General features: G+C 40.5%; 1 protein-coding gene across 1 annotated transcript in view; it reads right to left on the bottom strand.

Annotated features, from left to right (window-relative positions):
- Positions 1 to 21,139, bottom strand: part of ptprga (protein tyrosine phosphatase receptor type Ga) — a 540,919-nt gene that overhangs the window by 89,472 nt on the left and 430,308 nt on the right. Inside the window, exons 7-8 of the mRNA XM_053316686.1 lie at positions 19,068 to 19,225; positions 249 to 441 (exon numbers count right to left, since the gene is read on the bottom strand). Of these exons, the coding sequence (XP_053172661.1) occupies positions 249 to 441; positions 19,068 to 19,225 (351 nt within the window). The remainder of the gene's footprint in view (positions 1 to 248; positions 442 to 19,067; positions 19,226 to 21,139) is intronic.

Raw genomic sequence — 21,139 nt, forward strand, 5'->3', positions numbered from 1 at the left:
TGAATAAGGAGTCAATAAGTATGTTGAGGGCGAGCAGAAGCAGCATTGAATGATTTTCAGATTTGTAGCATCAGTGCATAAAAAATGGCTTAATGAGTAAAATCAAGTTCTTTTATGAATCATTCAGGTTTTTGTTTCAAGTGTAGGAAACCCCATGTAGACACTGGCTTCATTATAAATGAGGACATTTATGTTGACAGGGAAAAAGTGAAAGTATTGTTGTATTTGAAAAGTCTCAACAGTCTTACCTTTGGAAGCTTCTGTGCCATACGGCCCACTGCCGCTGTCAGTGAGGTCGGGTAACCAGGCGTCTTTGACTGCCGACTTGAAGACATGGCGGTTATCCAAGCTCTGGATGGGCCTGAAGTTGCTGCGCAGATACTCCACCGACTTAACATGGTCCTGCTGTTCCGTAGTGAAGATTGAGTAGAAAGCCTCCAACTGGTGCCGGCGGGGTGAGCGAGCATGGCAGAGACACAGAAACGGAGAAAGAAGAGTGAAGACGAGAAGAATTTGTGCCAAAAAGAACTTTCTGTGGTGATTTTTGAGTTGGTGAGTTGTTCATCATAAATCCAGTTTTTAGTATTAAGCCACTTTTGCTCATTTCACAAAAGTCTAAGTGAAATACAAAATGAGAAAATATGAAATTTTAATGATCCCTGCGAGAAAACTAGGTCACCGCAACAGCAAAAACAAGGCTACATGAGAAAACATGATTTAAAGAAGAATATTAGACATTTGGAAATACACATAACTAATAATCCCAACATATGAATAACACATTACATAACATGTCCATTGGTCACTGCTTATACAAAATAAACAAATTACAGGGCAAAATATCATTGCGGCTGTTCTGAAATGGTATAGATAGCATAAAACACCTCCAAGTGATACACAAAATGAGAGTTCCTCAGCAGCAGGCACATTCAAAATGTTCATGATGTGATTTTAATTAAGCTTAACTGAGTAGATCTACACTACTCTCATGTCTGAGTGTTGAATATGGAGCTGGAGCCAAAGAGTTGATGAGCTTAGCTTAGCATAAAGATTGGGAAAAACATGAATGTAAAAGTTATGAAGTGCAATTTGATGAACTACTTTGGGAAGTCCCTGCTCCCTGCTGTAGTTTTCCAAGAACTAGTTCCAGTATAATACAACTATACATTGTCATTTTTGCATTTGTTAGTTAGGCTGATTGCTGTGGCTCCATATGGACCAAAATATGGTATCTATCTTTGCATGTAGCTTTCACTCATTTAACTCTTCAAGAATTGGAATAGCTTAATTTCCAACAATGTTGAGCTATTCTTACAAACTGCAAAGTGCATGTGTCGAGTCCACTTGAGCAGAATGTGACAAAAAGTTGATCAGATTGTAAAGGCAGAAAGAAAAGAAAAAGATACTAATATGAGGCACTCTCCAAAAGTAAGTTAAAGCCATATTTCAAGGTTTATTACAGTTTTCAAAGAAACGCCTCCCATGGTCAGATTCCAGAAACAGTACAGGGGTTCAGTACATGTGATTGAATGTAGTGGAAATGGCAGAAAATGGATGGATTGATGGACAGTAACAGAAGACAGAGCCATATTTAACAATCTAATCAGACAGATCTTGGGATGTTCAATTCACTCTGAAAAACTCCATTAAAGTCACATATTGAGGCTTTATACCAGAAAATCCAATCATAAAAAAGAGAAAGGGTCAACCTCCTGATCCAGACCTGTGGGAGTAGTGGTCCTCAGGGATTTCATCCAAAAGGTCTCCCACCAGGGGATATGTTTCAGTCAGTCAAACACCAAACCCCTACTCACCTCTCACACCCACACCTGTTTGAGGATTACTTCAATAACACAAACCTTAAGTGAGTATGGGTCCTTGTGGCCTGCACCTCTGATGTGCTGTCCCACAGGGTAATTGAGGTTTTTTGAAGTTCTGATTGCATATTCATGCTCTGCCAGTCTGTCTTTCAGGCTGTTTTGTGTGGTTGACAAAAAGCAACCACAGGACACTCCAAATGGTACTACAAACGGTAGTGTTAGAATTGGCCAAGTTGCCTTTTTCTCAAACACATTGAAATAAAGATTTCTCACTAGACTTGTTGTTATAATAACATTGTAACATCAGATGCAGCAAATAACCTTTAAAGAGCTCTTGCTAAGGTAGCCAAGAAAGCTTGTACCATCAGTGGTCTAAATTCAGCAAATCTACTAATCAGACTCACGCCAGATGAGTGATGAATGAGACGTCAGAGTTATTCACAGTACTCAGGTCTGATTCTGGAAGTCAACAATGGCCCAGAGCAACCTCAAGTGCTGCTAAAAGCAGCTGATTCTCAACTGCAATTGGCCCAATTCCACACCCCCAAAACCTAGTCAAATCTAGCAGCCAAGTATGGGTAAGAGCCAGCTTACATTTGGTCCCCTGGGGACAGAACACTCAGTCACACCTGGCTGGACGGTCTGGCTGATGGCGACCATATCAGCCAGTCCAGCCTCATGTTCATTAACCTCAAGTTCATTAATCAAATGTATTGCAGAATCATCCCATATTGACATTCTTATCTGGAAGTAGAACTTATTGTGTCAATATTAAAGAGGAAAAGGTGAAGCTAAGAATCTGTCCAGTAACATTTCAGTTTCAAAACTTATTTTAATGTGAATTTAGCTGCCATGCAATCAAGCTATGAACATGTTGTACTGCTTGGGGTTGATGTTGAAGTTGGCCTCTTCCTGCATGTTGCCATTTGTCAAATGCGTGCTGTGTGGCAAGACGCACGACCAGACATGGATTTGCACTGTGTGATTGAAGTGTCATCTTTCTGTCTGTGTTGGCAGATGGCTACTCTGTACAATGTGTTTGGAAGCAATGCACACAGACAAACAGCTTGTGTGCAAGAGAGTGTTGGAGAAGAGGACTGTGTACTGAGAGGCAGATTTAGCTTCATGAAAGTAAATGTCTCTTTGAGGAAATGTTTTACGTCAGCCAATTCGTACATTAAGTCTCTTTGTTCTTTTCAACAACCAGGTTCCCCAACATAAAAAACTGCAACAAAACCAGAGCAGCATAAGGTGTCTGTCTGGATCCTGGGTATTTTTGAAGGGATTGCCCTTGCATTGTAAGTTAGACTCAATTAAGTGGGTCCTCTCTGCTAACCTACTGTAACCACTCTTGCGGAAAAAGCTCCTTCACAAGGGCCCTATGATTTCCGCGATCATGGAATCGCGGACGGTATGTCTGGGGAAAATTGCACAGAGGGAAGCAAATCTGGGTGGCATAACAAGCCCCCTCCACACACTGAGCCCATCCCCCTTCAAAACAATGTAAGCATGGCGAAGCAGCTCACCACGGCTCTGTCTTCAAAACTTTGAAAACTGGACACTACCCCCTCAGTACAGAGCCAAGCAGTTCCCCAAGGACTTCTATGTGTCAGGTGAACTGTTGTTTTGCAAAAACACACTGTTCAAAAAACAGAATTCACAAAAATTAAATCGGAAAAAATGGAATTCACAAAAATTAAGATGGAAAAAATGGAATTTAGGAAAAAATAAAACAGATTTTATAGGGCCCTACTTCACCAGTTCACCCAACATTCTCCCAGGAAAGAATGAACCACAGTGCAAACCTGAGAATGTAAACTAATAGTAGGCAAGGTCATTGATGAAAGTAAAACAACTGCTAACAGAACACATATATATCCAGAAACTTGGACAGCAACGGCTGCTACTCACTGAGGCTTCGCTTTGCAGTCCAGAGGCCTGTACTACGAAGCTGGATTTTCTCTTATCGAGATAACTTCAGGGTTAACCCTGGGTTTTCCGTACTATGAAGCTGGTTCACTTCTCACCGGGATAAATCACCATGGTAACTTATGCTGAACGGCTAACCTGCTCCGGAGCAGGTTATGTTCTGGATAAGAGATCAATGAGTACAAAGGCACCACCTCCTGACCAATCAGCTCTCTTAGAAAATGACCTGCCCATTCTTAAAAGATCCTGTCAACATTGGTGCGCGGATCGTGAGAGGAGCGCTTAGGAGAGAATGAGTTTTTAGGGATAGATGCAATTTTTTAATTGACCAAAATATATATTTAAAAAATAATCCTTGAGGCACATGAGGGATATTAGTCTGTATGTTATACAGTTGGTTTGACATCATTCACTCAAATGGTTGAAGCACATAATAGGTTTGTATTTTGAATGTTGAATATTACACTAACTTAATGTCTCTTATGAAAGGAAGGGCACTGAGGAAGCGTTCTGCCCCAAACGTCTGTGCAGTAATAAAGTGACATTGTGTGATCAGAGTGCTGTCCGTTTATATTGTCTAATTTATTAATATTGTATAATCTCACAAACATACACATTAACAGAGTCAGCAATTGTCTGCCAGCATTCCTTCCTGGCTTTTGCTGCAGCAACAGTGTTGCTTTTGGCCTGGATGATGTTTGAATTCTTCATATAGTTGAATAATAATTGTCTGCTCCTCCATGGTAAATGGTAAAGTAGTCTGCTCTGCAGGGTTTCTCCATGTTTGTGATTGGTCAGACGCTGCAAACACCTCCCCTTTATGTGAGCACAGTGACCCGGATTGGAAAACCCTGGGTTCAATTACCGAGTTGATAACCAGCTTCGTAGTACCACTTATCCAGATTACGAATGTCTGGGTAAATCAACCCAGGTAACGGAGATATATCCTGGGAATGTTAATCCAGCTTCGTAGTACAGGCCTCAGGTCTCCTCTCCACCTAAATTCGGGAGATTCAGAAAGTGCCCAGCTACAGTACAGGAGAAAGTTGAAAAAATGCTGAACTCTACAGTATGTACCATTGAGAGCCAATCATTGTACATTTCCTTCCTGTAGAAACAGAAGCACAGGGTTGTTTACTACTGCTCCAGTCGGTGGTGTCTGGTTTCTCTACGATGTGTAGGCTTATTTAATGAGCTACTAAGACTGTTAAAAGAATGTGTGGAAACAAATCGCAGACATTGTTTCTTAATTAGCGCTGCAGCTATGTATGTATGCAAATTACATGCTCAACGCAACACACACACACACACACACACACACACACACACACACACACACACACACACACACACACACACACACACACAACCATACAATAACCACACATTCATGAGAGGCCAGAGACTGACTACTGCTTTGCCTCTGCATGTGGGAAAGCACTATTAAAGACCAAAATGCTCATTAAACCGTTAAATCTGAAAGTGTTAACAAAATCAACTTATGGATACATTTACTGCTCTAAAGCTGCACTCAGACTGGACTGGTGAACTTTAGAAGGGATAGTGTTGTATAAAAGGTTGATGGATGACATAAGTGGATGTGAACATGTGAATTTATTCTAGGTGGGAGGTTCATTGAGTATTTGATGTAACGTAAGCAAAACTTTTGTGCCATTCCCACTTACACTACTTCATGTGCAGACACATGCATACACAGCTTGCTAGCAATATCGGAAATCAGTAGCAGTCAGTACAATTGGAGTTGGTTGAGAATAAACACAGATTTCAGATATCCTCCAGCAGCAAACTTTGCAAGAAACAAATTTACTTATAATTGCTTCTGGACTGCTGTGGCTCAGGATGCAGAGTGGTTATCTCGGAATCGGAAGATTGGAGGTTCGATTCCCGGCTTGTCTAGTCCACATGTCCATGTGTCCTTGGGCTACTTTTCCCACACGCCAATTTGCTCCTGGTGTATGAATGTGTGTGAATGTTAGTCTCCTCCTGATGAACAGGTTGGTACCCCGTGTGGTAGCTCCTGTCATCAGTGTATGAATGTGTGTGAATGGGTGAATGACATGTAATGTAAAAGCGCTTTGAGTGGTCGTAAAGACTAGAAAGACACTATATAAGTACAGTCAATTTACCATTTACCATCATGTAACAGAACTTCTACACTCTGTACACCCTGCTACCAATGCCCACTGCTTTTGTTCTGTTCATCCATTCAACTTGTCCAAACTATAGACACAAATTAACATTGCCTCTGAGGTCAGTGCTCAAGACCAGCTAGTCAGAGAAAACTGTTACACTGTCTTTGTCAGGTTACTTTAAAATCTGTGTAAAGCAAGAATATATATGTGTTCTGAGTTTGACATACCACAGCAAAGTGTGTTGTTAACCACCCTGCCAAATTTGAATGATTAAAAAAATGACCAAATATATGAAATTAGGCTTCAAAGTTTTGTAAAAATCAGTCTCTCTCTCTGCTACCAAACGCTTTTGTAGTGCCCGCCGAGTTCACTGAAACCCCGCCCCCTACCAAGTGTCACCTGTCAATCAAAGTCACCACCTCTACCAGAAACATGGATGCTATGTTTGAGGGCTTTCTGCTGCTAACTCAGCTGCTAACTCAGTGGTTAGCTTGGTGGCTAATTCGGTGGCTTACTCAGCTAACTGTAGACTGTAGTAGTAGTAGTATGCACTGAATGTATTTATACTCTACAGCAGCAGGGGAGGGTTTATTTTTAGAGCCGCCCACTAAATCCTGAACACAGAAATGTTGAAACACAGTTTGTGAAGCCTAGCTCCACAATTCAAATCTAAATGGTTGAAATGCTTTTTACACCTTTTTTAGAAATACATTTATGACCTTTCAGAAGAAAATGTCTGAATTCACTTTACACAGTCTTTAATTGTTTTGTTTGCCAATTTCTGTACAATCTTGCTCACCTTGAGAACCTAAGTGGTGGCACTTAAGGAGAGCTCAAGAATAGTCCAAACTGACTGTGAGTGTTTCATAGTAATTTGGCTTTATACATTTAGATTTAAATAATACTTACAATACATACACGTCACATGCTGTTGCTTTGAACTAGTTAACTCCTAAATACAGAAACCCCAGGAAATATGGATGCCTGAAGTTAAGAGATTTATTAATCAACACAAACTTGACTGATCAAGGAAACAACAGTTACATATCAAAGTGCCAGTGCTTAAACAGTGACATGCCATATCAAGAGTGAAGGAGAAGACTTGAACCACTCTCAGGTATTCCAGCATCCCCCAGATCACCTTGTCCCTAGCCACAACATCACTACAAAATTGTTCACTTTAGCGCTGTCTCTATGGCAACAATCATAAAGCAGGGTTGGCTTGACAGTGAAGAAGAAAGCTGTCTGTCCTGCACTGTCTCTTTGTCTAAGGAGCATTTCATATACAACACATATATGAAAATGATTTTACAGTTGCAGTGGTTTAATGTACTGCAAAATATTTAATCTGATTAAAACACTGTTCAGAATCCTCTGGGTACCATAAATACCCATGACAAATGTTAAGGCTATGTAGGCAGTAGGTGCTGAAATATTCAGAACAAATTGTGATGCATGGATACACCTGGGCCAGGCTGTAGACAACAGAGGGCCCTACGCAAAATTTTCTCGGGGGCCCTGTTTAAGGTGATCCATCCATGCAACTCCAATTTGTTATAGCCTCTATGACCACAATGCTACAAGAGCGACTGTACTTCTACTTCTACTGCACATGTGTGGAATGCTTCCTCCAAGTGGTCTCCAGAAACTTTTATAAACAGAACTACTACACAAACTAAACATCTATATATGCCCTGTGACTCACAATGACACCAAAAAGAAAGGGCCCCTTGGGGGTGAGGGTTCTTATTATTGATTGTTGCTGCAATGGTACCACAGTTAAGGGAGACTCCCACATTTTGAGACAGTGTGAGTCAGCCCTCATGCTGGGGGCCCTAAGCAGGTGCTTAGTTCGTTTATGCATCAGGCCAGCTCTGGATACACCACCAATCATCCCCATCCTTAGGCCCCACCTCTTGTGTGTCAACAACAATAGCAGAGAAGAACGACAGCCAGTGTTTTTTCATGAGCAGAATGTGATTTCAGCCAACCCAAATCCCAAACCCCTCAAGCTGCTGCAAAACAAATGTAAAACACTCATAAAACATCGGCCTGCCAGCTTTAGTGACCAGCTTTAGGGGTGACTTTCTGAGATGATGAAAGTCAAATCTAAACGTCAAAGCAAAGGATTAATAAGACAAAGCCCCAGTCTGATTTCACTGTTTACCGAGCTGTGGTAAACCCTCAGGGTTTAGGCTGGACAAAGACTGAGGATGGAGGTAACACCGCACAGTGAAAGAATAAACACAGATCTATGCATAGCACTCGAGCTTACTCCTTTGTGTTTGGTTTTCAGTGTTTTCCAGAAGTAGCTTCTTTGTGAGTGGCTGATTTATTTATCTATTTTTTATAGCCTCTTTTTTTAGGTAGGAGGTTACATTTCACATAATGCCTTTGTAAAGCTTTCAAAATGGATAGCTGTTTTTAACTGAAGGTGAGTGCAAGAAGAGCAAACTGTTGGCAGATCTGAGGGTGCAGATGGCGGTTGGTGGTATGATCAGTTCCTCTAGGTAGGGAAGGACGAGCATGCCCACTGATTGATTTGTATTTGAGTGGCAGGCCCTAGTAGTCAACCCTGAAGAAGACTAGGAGCCAGTGAAACAAAAACAGAAGTGCTGTTATGTGTTCATGTTTTCACACCATCATTAAAATCCTGGCAGTTCTCTTCTGAATATACTGGAGCTTCTGGACGCTCCTGCCAGAGATCCCTGTGAAGGGCACCTCGCAGTAGTACACACTTCAGGAGATAAATGTATGGACAAGTTTCTCTGTATCTGCCAGAGTTAAAGAGGGGCAGGGTTTAGAGATATTTTGGAGAAGGGAGAGGGTTTTGTGTAGATGTTTTATATGTTCATCAAAAGTCAGTTGAGGGTCAAACCTAATACCTGTTTGCCATGGTAGCATTGATGTGGTGACATGCAGGTCAAAATAAGTCTAAACATATAGCGAAACAGGAATTACATACCACTTTGAAATCTATATGAGGTGTTGATGACTTGGGAACAGTGTCACATTCTCTGCATTGCACTGGATTTACTGGAGGATTTAGGTAATCAATTAAGTGAGTTGTACAGTATATTTGACTAATGGAAGGTAGTAATCAGCCTTTGCTATATCCAGTCTGTCACAACTTTAACAAAAATAGGCTAGATGTGGGCTGGATTTGGTTGAAAGTGAAAGTTTTTATAGTTTATTATAATAGTAGATCATATAAAAACGGTCAAACATCATCACCTGTATATGTATATATATATGTCTATGTATATTAAGAGGCTTAAACCATTTATAACATTTGCATCACTAAGTTTGTGTCACCAGCACATGATTGAGTTACAGAATGATTCCTAGCAGTGGACCTTCATGACCACAGAAAGCTACTTAACTGTGTCAAACATGACAACAGGGCCTTGACTATGTATAAAGCATGGATAGGACAAATGAATGTGAAGAGCTTTAACTGCACTGTCTACTGGTTAGTTTAAGTCAATTTCAAATGTGGTAAGGAACAATTGAAAATACTTTATATTTCAGATTATGGAGGTTCTTCCTGACCACATGCTAATGTTGCAGTGCTTTACTCTAATGAGAATTATACCCATTTTATGTTTTTTTGTTAAATAACAAATAGAGACTGAGTGGAGTGGATTTGTAGTAATTACACTGTTCTAGGATACATGCAACCATTGCTTCAACATTATTTCAATAACTATATTTCAATGTATACTTAGGACCTGATTGAAATACTATCATTACCATGCTGTTGAAACATCACTTTTATCTTACTTTACATTAAAAAGCACCACTTTGCAAAAAAAAAAGTCCAACCAGGATTTCACTTTCCATGTAAATGCCTTCACATGACAAAAATGCAGTCCTCAAGTTCGGAAAGTCCAGATGTCTGTTTTAAAGGAAGGCATTTTTAGGTGAGTTGTTGTGTAAGAGCCTGAGCATCGATCCAGTCTAAAAGCAGGCCCAAAGCAACGGCTGTCACTCCCGCTGACCTACTTCAACTGTCATCCAAAACAAAAGACTATCAGAAAGAGAGGAGACAAATAAAATACAAAGAAGCAGAGAGAGACAATAACAAGAGTCACCATCAATCTTCATTCTTTCTCTAACCTCCTCCTTTTATCCTTTTCCATGATGTTTTCTCTGAAGAGGAGTATCAGTATCAGACTGGATCACATGGTAGCCCTTGTGTCACATGGAATTATTCATCATTGCTTTCATATGCAGAGCCAGAATGAATCAGCGAAAAACAGAGGTGCAGTTGCAATGCATAGCTGTCATGCAATATGTGCTGTTAACACTACAGCATAGCATATGATCCACCTTTAACACTAACTTCTGTCATGCTGCAAACTAGTGTGATATCAGCTGAGGTGTACTGTGTTGATGCCTTTTTTCTAACAGTGCACATCCTTCTAGTTATCCAAATCAACACACTAATGCTTCCACACATCAAGTGTTTGCTTTTCAGCTGTGAAATTAGTTTGGATGTACTGTTAGTTTGGTTTCACTCTGCAGTATTCATTTTAAACAAGGCCAAATAGACTTTCACTACTTTTTAATGCAGCTTTGCACACCACCTCTTATTTATTTATGGAATAGGTTGTGTTTTCATTTATTTTTCTTCCATGGGTATATGTTTTATGATAGCCCCTTACTTTAAAAAAAATCTTAAATCATGAAGTTAAATCATACTGTTCAGTAATTTGCAAAATTACCCCCCCCCCCCCCCCCCAAAAAAAAAAAGAACATGAAAAAGAATCATAGTAAGCTTGTGGATCATCATGCGCCTGAAAAAAAAAGATCATATTTTTGCCATATCGCCCACCCCTGCCTTGAAATATGTCTTGTACTTGACTGTAGTCTGGCAACGTGGGATGGAAACATTTTCACTGATATATGAAGGTCAGAAAAGGAGTAACACTGTTACTCTGAAGAGTCTTCAATAGAGGGTTGATGTCAATGATGCTTGTGTGGGCACTGTATTGATGTTTGCAGTTTACAGTTCACACAACTCTCACATACACATCTTTTTATTCTTGACAGCTACAAATGAGCATGTACACAACTGTGAACAACTGACAACAATAAACCGGCTGACTATACTTTGATTGGAGTTGCATTGTAGACAGCCCTGAAATTTTTCAATAACACAAACTCTGTACTCTCTATACAAAATCAGACATCCATCAAAGACTAATTTTTTTATTGCAAATGTAAGCTGTACTTGCACAGAAAAATGGAATGCAACTGAAAACTGCTTCTGAGTTGGTGGATGAGACAAGGACAACAAGGACGGTCTTCTTGTTTCACGTCTCAAAATCACAGCCTCGCATCTTTTTTTTCTTCTTTTTTTTTGTTCAGTGTTTCAAACAGATCTGTTACTGGGCTCATCGTTGGCTTTTACCTTCTAGTTTGAGAACAAAATCAACCATTCAGAGATTTATAAGCAGGATGAGGAATATTAAAGATTGTGTAAAGTGAATTCAGACATTTTCTTCTAAACACATTAAATAGGTCATAAATGTATTTCTAAAAAAAATTTAAAAAGCATTTCAACCATTTAGATTTGAATTGTGGAGCTAGGCTTCACAAACTGTGTTTCAACATTTCTGTGTTCAGGATTTAGTGGGCGGCTCTGAAACACCACCGCATTACGTAAAGCCAGTTAGCTGAGTTAGTCGCCGAGTTAGCAGCTGAGTTAGCAGCAGAAAGCTCTCAGACGTAGCGTCCATGTTTCTGGTAGAGGTGGTGACTTTGATTGACAGGTGACACTTGGTAGGGGCAGGGTTTCAGCGAACTAGGCGGGCACTCCCACAGCATTTGGGAGCAGAGAGAGAGACTGATTTTTACAAAACCTAATTTCATATATTTGGCAATTTTTTTAACCATTCAAATTTGGCAGGGTGGTTAACAACACAGTTTTCCGTGGTGTGTCAAACCCAGAATACATATTTATTCTTACTTTACACAGACTTTAATGTCATTTTCCTATACAGCTCACTAGCTACATGACATGAATGCAGTAAGCTGACTTACAAATAAATAACAACTCTTACATTCACATCATATCAATCGATGTAAAATAACATGTACTCCTCCTACACTGCAGCTGGAATCAGTCCAACTTGTTCTGATGACTTCTGTTGCCCAAATCATATAATCTATCCAACAATCATAAGATGTGTTCTTACATTCAGCTGATTTATCAATGAAATATATAACAGAAAATGAATCCATTTGGATGATAGCTTAACCATCATTATTATAACATCAACTGGTTCTGATTTATAGCCACTTTTTCATATCAATCTCTGGGTTTTTTCCTTATTTAACAGGCTTCAGGGGATGTGTGGCCACTTTTGTACGACATTTAGAACAAAAACACTAAATTGAGAGATTAATTGCTACTCAGAATAATTGTTAGTTGCAGCCCTAATTCTCACTGGTCTGTGAGTGTCTGCTTTGTGTGGGAGTGCAGTTACAGTTGTTGTTTTCTGGTTAAAAGAGGCTAAAGACCATTACCTCTCTCCTTAGCTTTCTGCCTCTGTGTCTCTCCTACCTTCTCCATCATTCTCCCTCCATCTCATCAGTCTTTGTAACATCTCTCCACTGCAAGCTTTACATTGACCCACTCTTCTAACTTCAAGGCGGGGGAAGCCGATACTTCATCCACATTTGGCTTGCTCCACTGCTGCTCCTAAGCAAACTCATTTGGTCTCATTAGGGAATGAGTATGCCAAGTGTTCTTTGGACTCGGTAAGGAGGACAAGAACTAAAGACATTTAAAAATCCTTATGCACAGACAGTGCAATGGAGCTTCTGTTCTGTTTGAAATGGTAACTATGAGTTGATTGGCAATTTCAGTTGAGAGTTGGCATTTTAGAATTGCATACACAGCTGATTTTACATCAAAGTGAGGGTGCTCGGGTTTTGAATCATTTGGGGTCATCCCTATGTTCCAACCAGGCGGGGAGTTCTGGTCTTCTGAAATGAGGCCAACGGGGAAGTAACTTAGAACTGCATTCTAGCAAAAGGCCACCAGGGGGCGACTGTTTTGGTGTCAAAAGGACCCTTCGTCTCAATACAAGTCAATGGAGAATTCACCAACTTCTCACTTGATTTCTTACCTCAGTAAACGTTTTCAAAATGTGTTTATGATCTCAATCGCTAGTTTAAAGCCTTTTTCAATGCAGTATGATGTTCATTTGTGAAATTTTGGCCTCCCTGATTTTATATTTGACGATAAAGCAGGGTATGCATTAGGGCGTGGCTACGTCCTGATTGACAGGTTGATTGCTCTATGTCTTCGAGATCCAGCCCTCGCAACCATAGCAACCTCCCCCGCTCCGCCCATGGCTCCGCCTCATGCCCATATAAGTAGAATCCGGGTTTTTATTTTTCCCGGCATGCACTGGAAATTTTCAAGTTGGCGCTGCCCAGATCCGAAACTATTGGCTTCCAGCAGCAGTCCACAAACCAATGGGTGACGTCACGGATGTTACGTCCATTTCTTCTATACAGTCTATGGTTCCAACAGGCCTACGTTCCCTCATTTCTAATCAAAATTAGGCCCTATGCTCCCTCTGGCCTACATTCCCACAGCACAGGTATGGCTTGAGATCAGTCCTATGAGCAATCTTTCTGGTTGTGTCACTGGACGTAGTAGTAAAGCATATGCAAAATATTTGTTAGGAATGAAAGCTAAATATGAGGCTTTGGTAAAAGTTCAATAAGGATGATATTTTCTCACATTTTGCCCATTTTAGTCCTTTTTTGCACAAAAAAATGGTTTGTCATGTAATTGTGTTGGTTATACCAGTGGTTCCCAACCTTTTTCTTAAGGGACCCATATTTTTACCATTGTAAACTTTGGCGACCCCCCCTCCCCCGATGAAAAATAAAATAAAATAAGGAACATCATAACTTCTTTTACATGAAATACTTTATTATATTTCAGTAATTTCATAACAGCATGAAACAATGAGGAGAACCTGTGTATGATTACAACATATTTCTTCAGAACTTGTAGGCCTGCTTTTAAAAACACAACTCTTTATTAGGCCCTATATTTCAATATATATATACCTCCTTAAATAAAAAAACAGCAACAGCATGGAGCAATGAGGAAAAACCTGTGTAAAATTACCACATAAACTTCAGAACTTATACTAGGAACACATTTTTCGTTGTATTATGATCTCCTTTTCATTTCACTTTCATACATACCAGGCAGCCTAGCTTTTAATGAGAGCTCTGACACTGAGCCAGTGATGGGATGTCTGGTGTGACTTTGGTCACAGCCAAACGAAAGTCACTGTGCACATCAAGTCTGTTGCGTGCCTTTGTTTTGATGGTGACCAGAGCACTGAAAGCAGTCTCTGACAGGTATGTTGTAGCAAATGGCAAGATGAATCTGGTGGTCGCATGATGAGCAAGCCTAGGAGCGACTCCTGGTCCTTTCACAAGCCAAAACTGCTTGTATCCTCATAGAATTGCTTGCAGAGAGAGTTGGACTTTATATCCATGAGCTCATCCTCAGCTTGGAGGTGCTCCACATCTTCTTCTTTAGCGAGAAATCTGTCCATCACCCATGCGTCTTTTGAGACATGTTCATTAATATCCGAAAAACGCGAGTGCATATCCTCTTGAAGCTGCTCCATGTGGCGGGTGAATTGTCTGGCCAAAGCATCAGATAACTTCCCCCCTGACTGTTGTAGTAGCAAGGGAAACTGTTGCAGGTCCCCCTTTCCCAATTTAATTCACAAACACATCCACTGCCTCTTTGCACTCCATTACATTGGCATCCGCGCCCTGCATGCATTTGTTTGCCTTGTTGTACAGACTGAATATCTCCGCAAGATATGAAGTCTTAATGAGAAACTCGTCGGTCATTTCGTCGGATAGTTTCTGGTTATGAACGGCTAAGAATTCCCTTATTTGGTTTAAGTTTAAGTTCCATGAAACACACCAACACTCTGCCCCGGGAAAGCCAGCACTTCGGTGTGGAGGAGAAGTGTCTGGTGCGCCTCATCCTCACACAGCTGTGCAAAGATCCTTTTGTTGACCTGGCGAGCTTTAATAAAGTTGACTATTTTGACCACAGTCTTTAAGGTTACATCCAGGTCTTCACAGAGGTGTTTGGCTGCCAGTGCGTGTCTGTGTATCATGCAGTGAAACACTAAGCAGTGCGGTGCCTTCTCCTTCAAACGGCTGTTGAAGCCCTTATTTTTCCCCATCATTGCGGCGGCTCCATCTGTGCAGCATGCAACTATATTTTCATAGGGAATATTGTGCCTTTTGAAGTACGTGTCGACTACACCGAAAATATCCTCTCCTCTTGTGGTGGCTGTGAGATTAACAGACATAAGAATGTCTTGTTTAAGCTCAGTTTCCTCAATGTACTGTACATAAACAATGAGAATTGCTTCCTCTGCCACAGTGGTTGTTTCATCCAGCTGGATTGAAAATGGGCCTGTCCTGATTTTTTCAACGAGTGTGTTCTCAACGTTTCCTGCCATTCTGTCGATTCTGTCTTTCACTGTGTTGTTGGATAGTGGTACAGTCTTAAATTTGTTAGCCACCTGTGGTCCACACAGTATCTCAGCCATTTTAATGCACGCAGGTTTAATCAGTGTTTCACCGATGCTGTGTGGCTTTTTGGCTCGGGCAATTAGGAAAGAGCACTGAAGAAACTCTCCTTTATGTTTTGGGGCCTGCTAGTGACAACAAGCTCTCTTTTTCTGATGAAAAACTCTTTGGGTTTACCCACCGTCTCGGGATGTTTAGTTGTCTGGTGTCGCTTCAGCTTGCAGGGCTTCAAACTTTCATTTGCCAGTTTCTCACGGCAAAATATACATTCAGCTCTAATTTTATCCATTGCTTCTATGAAGCCAAACTCAATACAGTTTTCTTGGTAGCCCCTCTTTTTCTTTTTGACATTTTCCGCAGTCTCCTCTACCTGACGCTTCGCCATCTCTCCCTTAGCTGAGCTCCGTTTACGTTGCTAGGCAATGGCTGCTGCACGAGGGGCGTTCACGTCACACAGGAATGCTCTGTTCCTCGTGATATAGGCCTATAACTTATTTGTTTATCTATTTAAATACACAAATAAATGTTTAATGTGGCCCTTCAATTTAGTTGATTTTGTCCCATATATATGAATTAAATGCTTACTCATTTATTTAACATTTTAATTACATTAAAATTATTAAACCCCTTAAAATCAAGAGGGCTTTGCGACTCCCCCTGGATCTTTGGTGCCCCCCTCGGGGGGTCGGGCCCCCCAGGTTGGGAACCACTGGGTTATACTATGCAATCCACATTTCAGTTAACACCTGCTAGTTCCACTCTACCACCACCAGTGTCTAGACTCTGCAGAGATCCTATCCCCTCCTGCCTGCATGGGCGTACATTTAATTAAGATGCTTCACACCAATGAGTCCAATCTCCAAAGTCTTTCTTGCTTTCACAATTAATAATGTTTCCAATTAATCTCTCCTTACTGAAGTACAAAAATAACAGTCAAGTTTGGAATTTCTCACTTAAATACTATACATTCATTTGCGATTGTGCAGCTAAAGCAAGGGCTTCTCTTTTTTTTGCAGAAGCTTTTATGGTGGCTCAACAGCAGCTTATTTTCACCTAACCTGAGGTAGTAACATTGCAGATGTGTCTTTACATTGCTTTTAAATGGACAGAAAGGAGCACAATATTCTTTCAGTTGTAGTGTTCAATTTAAACCATCAGGTATAGTTTTTTCTGAAGTGTGTGTCTCCTAAAAAAGTATGAATGTACCTGATGTCACAGGCCTTTCATTGAGTTTCCAGTATGAGCAAATTATTTCATGCAGAAAATGTTTGGGGATAGACAAGTATGCATGTACTCTTTAAAAAAAAATCAAGGAGTGGAGAAAAATTGAAATGCCAAAATTCTGGAGAGACTGGTACAGCTGCTAAACATAATGATGTTTTTAATGTTATGTTGATAAGAAAATATTTGGAAAATGTACCCATTAAAGTGCTGACTACTTCACTGTATGATAGCATACACATCAAGTATGTCTATACTGCATTTGTTCAGATCCAGTCCAAGCCCTTTGAGCAGAATCCCAAAATGTGCTATATCATCCCAATATTAGTTATTTGCACAGTTTGTTTAGGGGGCCGTGGTGGCCTAAAGTCAGGGAAGAGATTAGAGCAAATGTGAAATTGTCTTACAAAATAAGTCTGGTGATATTCCTTACTTTCAAAACCAAAACCAACAATGAACTGATCCAATAACAAATATTGTGTGTATATCCAAAGCCTGCTTTATCTCATTCCTCTGTGTTGCAGAAATCCATTGTTCTTCAAAAACAAGAACACACACACTGTAGTTTATTTTGGATCAATCGCCACACAAAGCGTCCCACTGCCAGAAATACTCACTAGAACATGAGAAGTGTGTATCAATACACTGCTGAATATAGTCCCAGCAAATGTACTGTTCTGAGTAACATAAAAAAAACAAAGTGACTAGCTGTTTTAGGAGTGGGTTTGTTTTTGTTGTTGTTGTTGTTGTTGTTGTTTTAATGAAATCATATATTTTTAAAAACTCATGTTAAAAAAAAGGTCTAACAGGAAACACGTTTTATACATGTGCTTTTCTCTGTAATAAACACAAGAGGGTGGAAATTAGTCCATGGGGATTATGTAAGGTGATGGTATGAAAATGCAACACATAATGCAACTACATGAAGTTTATTGCACTATTTCCAACACAAAACGTAGTTATCATAAAGTAAACTGTGTTCTTGTTATGATGACTTCAATTATCTAACCATTTTTACCCCTTTTCCACTTTTCCGAGCCAGAGCCTGACGAAGCACTGGTTCTTTGCTTTTCCACCGCCAAAGCTCCAGCCCGGAGCCTCAGAACGGGAGCCAGAGCAAGCTTTGCTGGTCTAAAGCAAGAACTGATTACGTCAGTGGCAGGCGGGGAGTTCCTGTCCTCTGAAAAGAAGCCAATGCGGAAGTAACTTAGAGCTGCATTCTATCAAAAGGCCACCAGGGGGCGACCGTTTTGTGTTCAAAAAGACATCCGGCTCTATACAAGTCAATGGAGAATTCACCAATTTCTTACTTGATTTCTAACCTCAGTAAACGTTTTCAAAATGTGTTTATGGTCTCAATCGCTAGTTTAAAGCCTTCTTCAATGCAGTATGATGTTCATTTGTAAAATTTTGGCCTCCCTGATTTTATATTTGACGATAAAGCAGGCTACGTGACTACGTTGTGATTGACAGGTTGATTGACCAATGTCCTTGAGATCCAGCCCTCGCAACCAATCGCAGCCTCCCCGCTCCGCCGTTGGTCCCGCCCATACATCTGTCCATGACTCATACCCATATAAGTTGAATCAGTGTTCTTTTTTTCCCGGCATGCACCTGAAATTTTCAAGATGGCTCTGCCTAGATTCGATACTATTGGCTTCCGAGCAGCAGTCCACAAACCAATGGGTGACGTCACGGATGTTACGTCCATTTCTTTTATAAAGTCTATGGTCAGCGGGCTGGGGACGGGGCTAAGGGTTGTTAGCCGGCTAGCGGGGCTAACGTTTATTAGCCAGCTAGCAAGGTTAACGTTTATTAGCAGACTAGCAGGGTTAACACTCGTTAAATGACTAGCTTGGCTGTCATTTACAGAGGGTTAAACATTTGTTTATTAAAAGTACTAGCTTTCTTCTTCTTCTTCTTCATTTCTGGCAGGCAAGATGCCTTGCGCCATGTTGCTGCCTCTCACTGGTGAATCATGGAAGTGCTTCAAAGGCGCGCGCTGCCTACGTTATACAGTGACGTAATCGTGTGGCTCCTTGCCGGTGGAAAAGCAACAGGTTTGTTAGAGGTGCTTGGATTAGCACCAACTGAGCACTGCCTCTAGCACTAGCTCCAAACCAGCACCGGCTCCAGCTCGGTGGAAAAGGGGTATTAGAGATGAAATATTATGTTTTGAGGAATTTGAAGAATGACTCCTAACCTGTAATGCAAATAATATAGCATGTTTTACCACAAGAGAATAGATATTTCAAGATCATTTTTTAGGCCTGTTATCTTAACAAATGACTGCATTGGTATGTAACTCTGTGTAGGTTGGGTTGTGTGTGTGTGTGTGTCTCACCTGTTTGTAGGAGACATATATAGGTCTGCTGAAGATGATCCACTCCACCACCTTACTGCAGGGCGGTGTAGTCAGAGAGCCGGTGTAGCGATAGTAACTTCCCAGCGAGGATGGCAGCAGGTCCTTCAGCACAAATGGCTCCAGAAATGTCTCTTTTTCTACATGAGAGGGGGCAGGACAAAGTGTTCCAATCAATACAACACAATCTACACAACATGACTTATTTCACTGCAGGCTACAGTGACCAGGTCTTCTGGAGCAGCTCCAAGTGCCACTGTTTCACAGCCTGTAGGTTTATGCTATTGATTTCATTTGCATAGTGCCTGCCTTGTTCAGTGTCCCCATATTGACTGACATAATTGCATTGAACACTTATAATTATACTCTCCTTGGTATTGGATGGCATACACGACACAAGCAGCACTTCAGCATCACATGTAAAAGCCCAAATGTTGACCGTGTCAAATGAAGGAACAATGTGTCCAAACAACAATCATCACTGATATGAAACACAGTGTGGCCTCAGGCTTTTTAATCAAATGACAAACGTCTTTGTTTTATATTACACCTTTAGTGTTAGTAATCCAGATTCTACAGAAATGGGAAAAAAAGTAATCTGACAAGATGTTAACAGTATAAGTGATAAACTAGACATCATATACATTCACTGAACAGAGATTATGAAAACAAAATGCATATGTCTCACTAGAAATGTCATCTAAAAATATTACATTTTACACTGAGAATTAGAGAGGGCAGACAAAAAAAAACTTGAAAGTCTTGTGATGTGAACACAGTCCAAGAGAGTAGGGCAGAAGAAATCTAGCCATTTCACAATTTTTGAGCCCAAATTGTGAAGTTTTACACTGTGGACCAATGCAGCTGTGATACGTTTTGCTGTGAGACTGTGTGTTATGTTACATGATTAACTGTTAATATAATATTGTATACTCTTTGTGAGGCTGCTGTTCCCTTAAATTAAAAATCATTTGTATTGTTAAAGCAACTCTACCAGGACTAAAATCTTGAGGCTAATATTTTTAAAGTTCATTCTGACCTTTGGAAATTCTTCTGACTAGCTTTTCAAAAGCTTTCCATCACATCTTAGAACTGCATCTTTCTCAGCAGATGGAATTGACTCAGTTGCCATGGAGCTTGTTTAGTTGTCCTTATGAGACTTAAGATTGGAACTTATGTTTGCTGTCATGTTTGCCAAGTATTCACTTGTGTTACATTACTCTCTAATTGTTTAAGGTTAGCAGAATGGCTAAAAGGTCCAACATTTGCTGTAATTAAGAGAAGTGAAAGTCAGAAGAGGTTGAGAGCTCCAATGAGAGCTAATATGTATATGCATGCAAATAACTAATGTATATGTAATATATGTGTTTTTTTGTCAAACTTAATTTTCATTGCATAAGCTTAAATAAACCTTAACCATAGAGATAGCTAATCAAACATTCACGTGACTCATTCTGTCACAGTAAAATGTGTGTTTGGAAGGCAGTGACTAATGTTATCCTGCTAACAGGCGCAGCACACTTTAAAACTCTTTCGCTCGCTCTCTTCAAACTGGTTTTGACATTTAGTTTGAAGGACAAGTTGCACTTTGCAGTCAAATGCAAACTGGCTTTGAATCTAAAAACTTTTTGTCACAAAGTGCTTCAGATCTTTTTCTCTTTTTTTTGAGTTTTATCAACACAGTTGTAAATCATCTTTGGCAGCAAATATCAGTGAGACACATTCCATTCCAGAGTCCTTGAATGCCTCCCAATATGTGACTTTGTGCTAAGTGTGTACTTTTCCCTCGTTGTGCGATTAAATATCAAGAGTTGAGTGAATAACTGAGGATGCTAATGGACGATTAGATGAGCGGACAGCTGTTCTGATGCCTCGCAGGAGGCTCTGAGCTTAGAGTACCCTTGTGATCGCAGTCTCACGCTGCTCCTGTTAATGTTAGACTTTCCCGGGCCTTCCCTGCAGAAGCTGCTGCTGCCACAACCAGAGAGACCCAGAGGCCATCACTGCACAAGCTGCTTCGCCTTGCTAAAGCTTCATCATTTTCCTCTTTCAAG

This window comes from Scomber japonicus, chromosome 3 (genome assembly GCF_027409825.1).
Source record: "Scomber japonicus isolate fScoJap1 chromosome 3, fScoJap1.pri, whole genome shotgun sequence".
Lineage (NCBI taxonomy): Eukaryota > Metazoa > Chordata > Actinopteri > Scombriformes > Scombridae > Scomber > Scomber japonicus.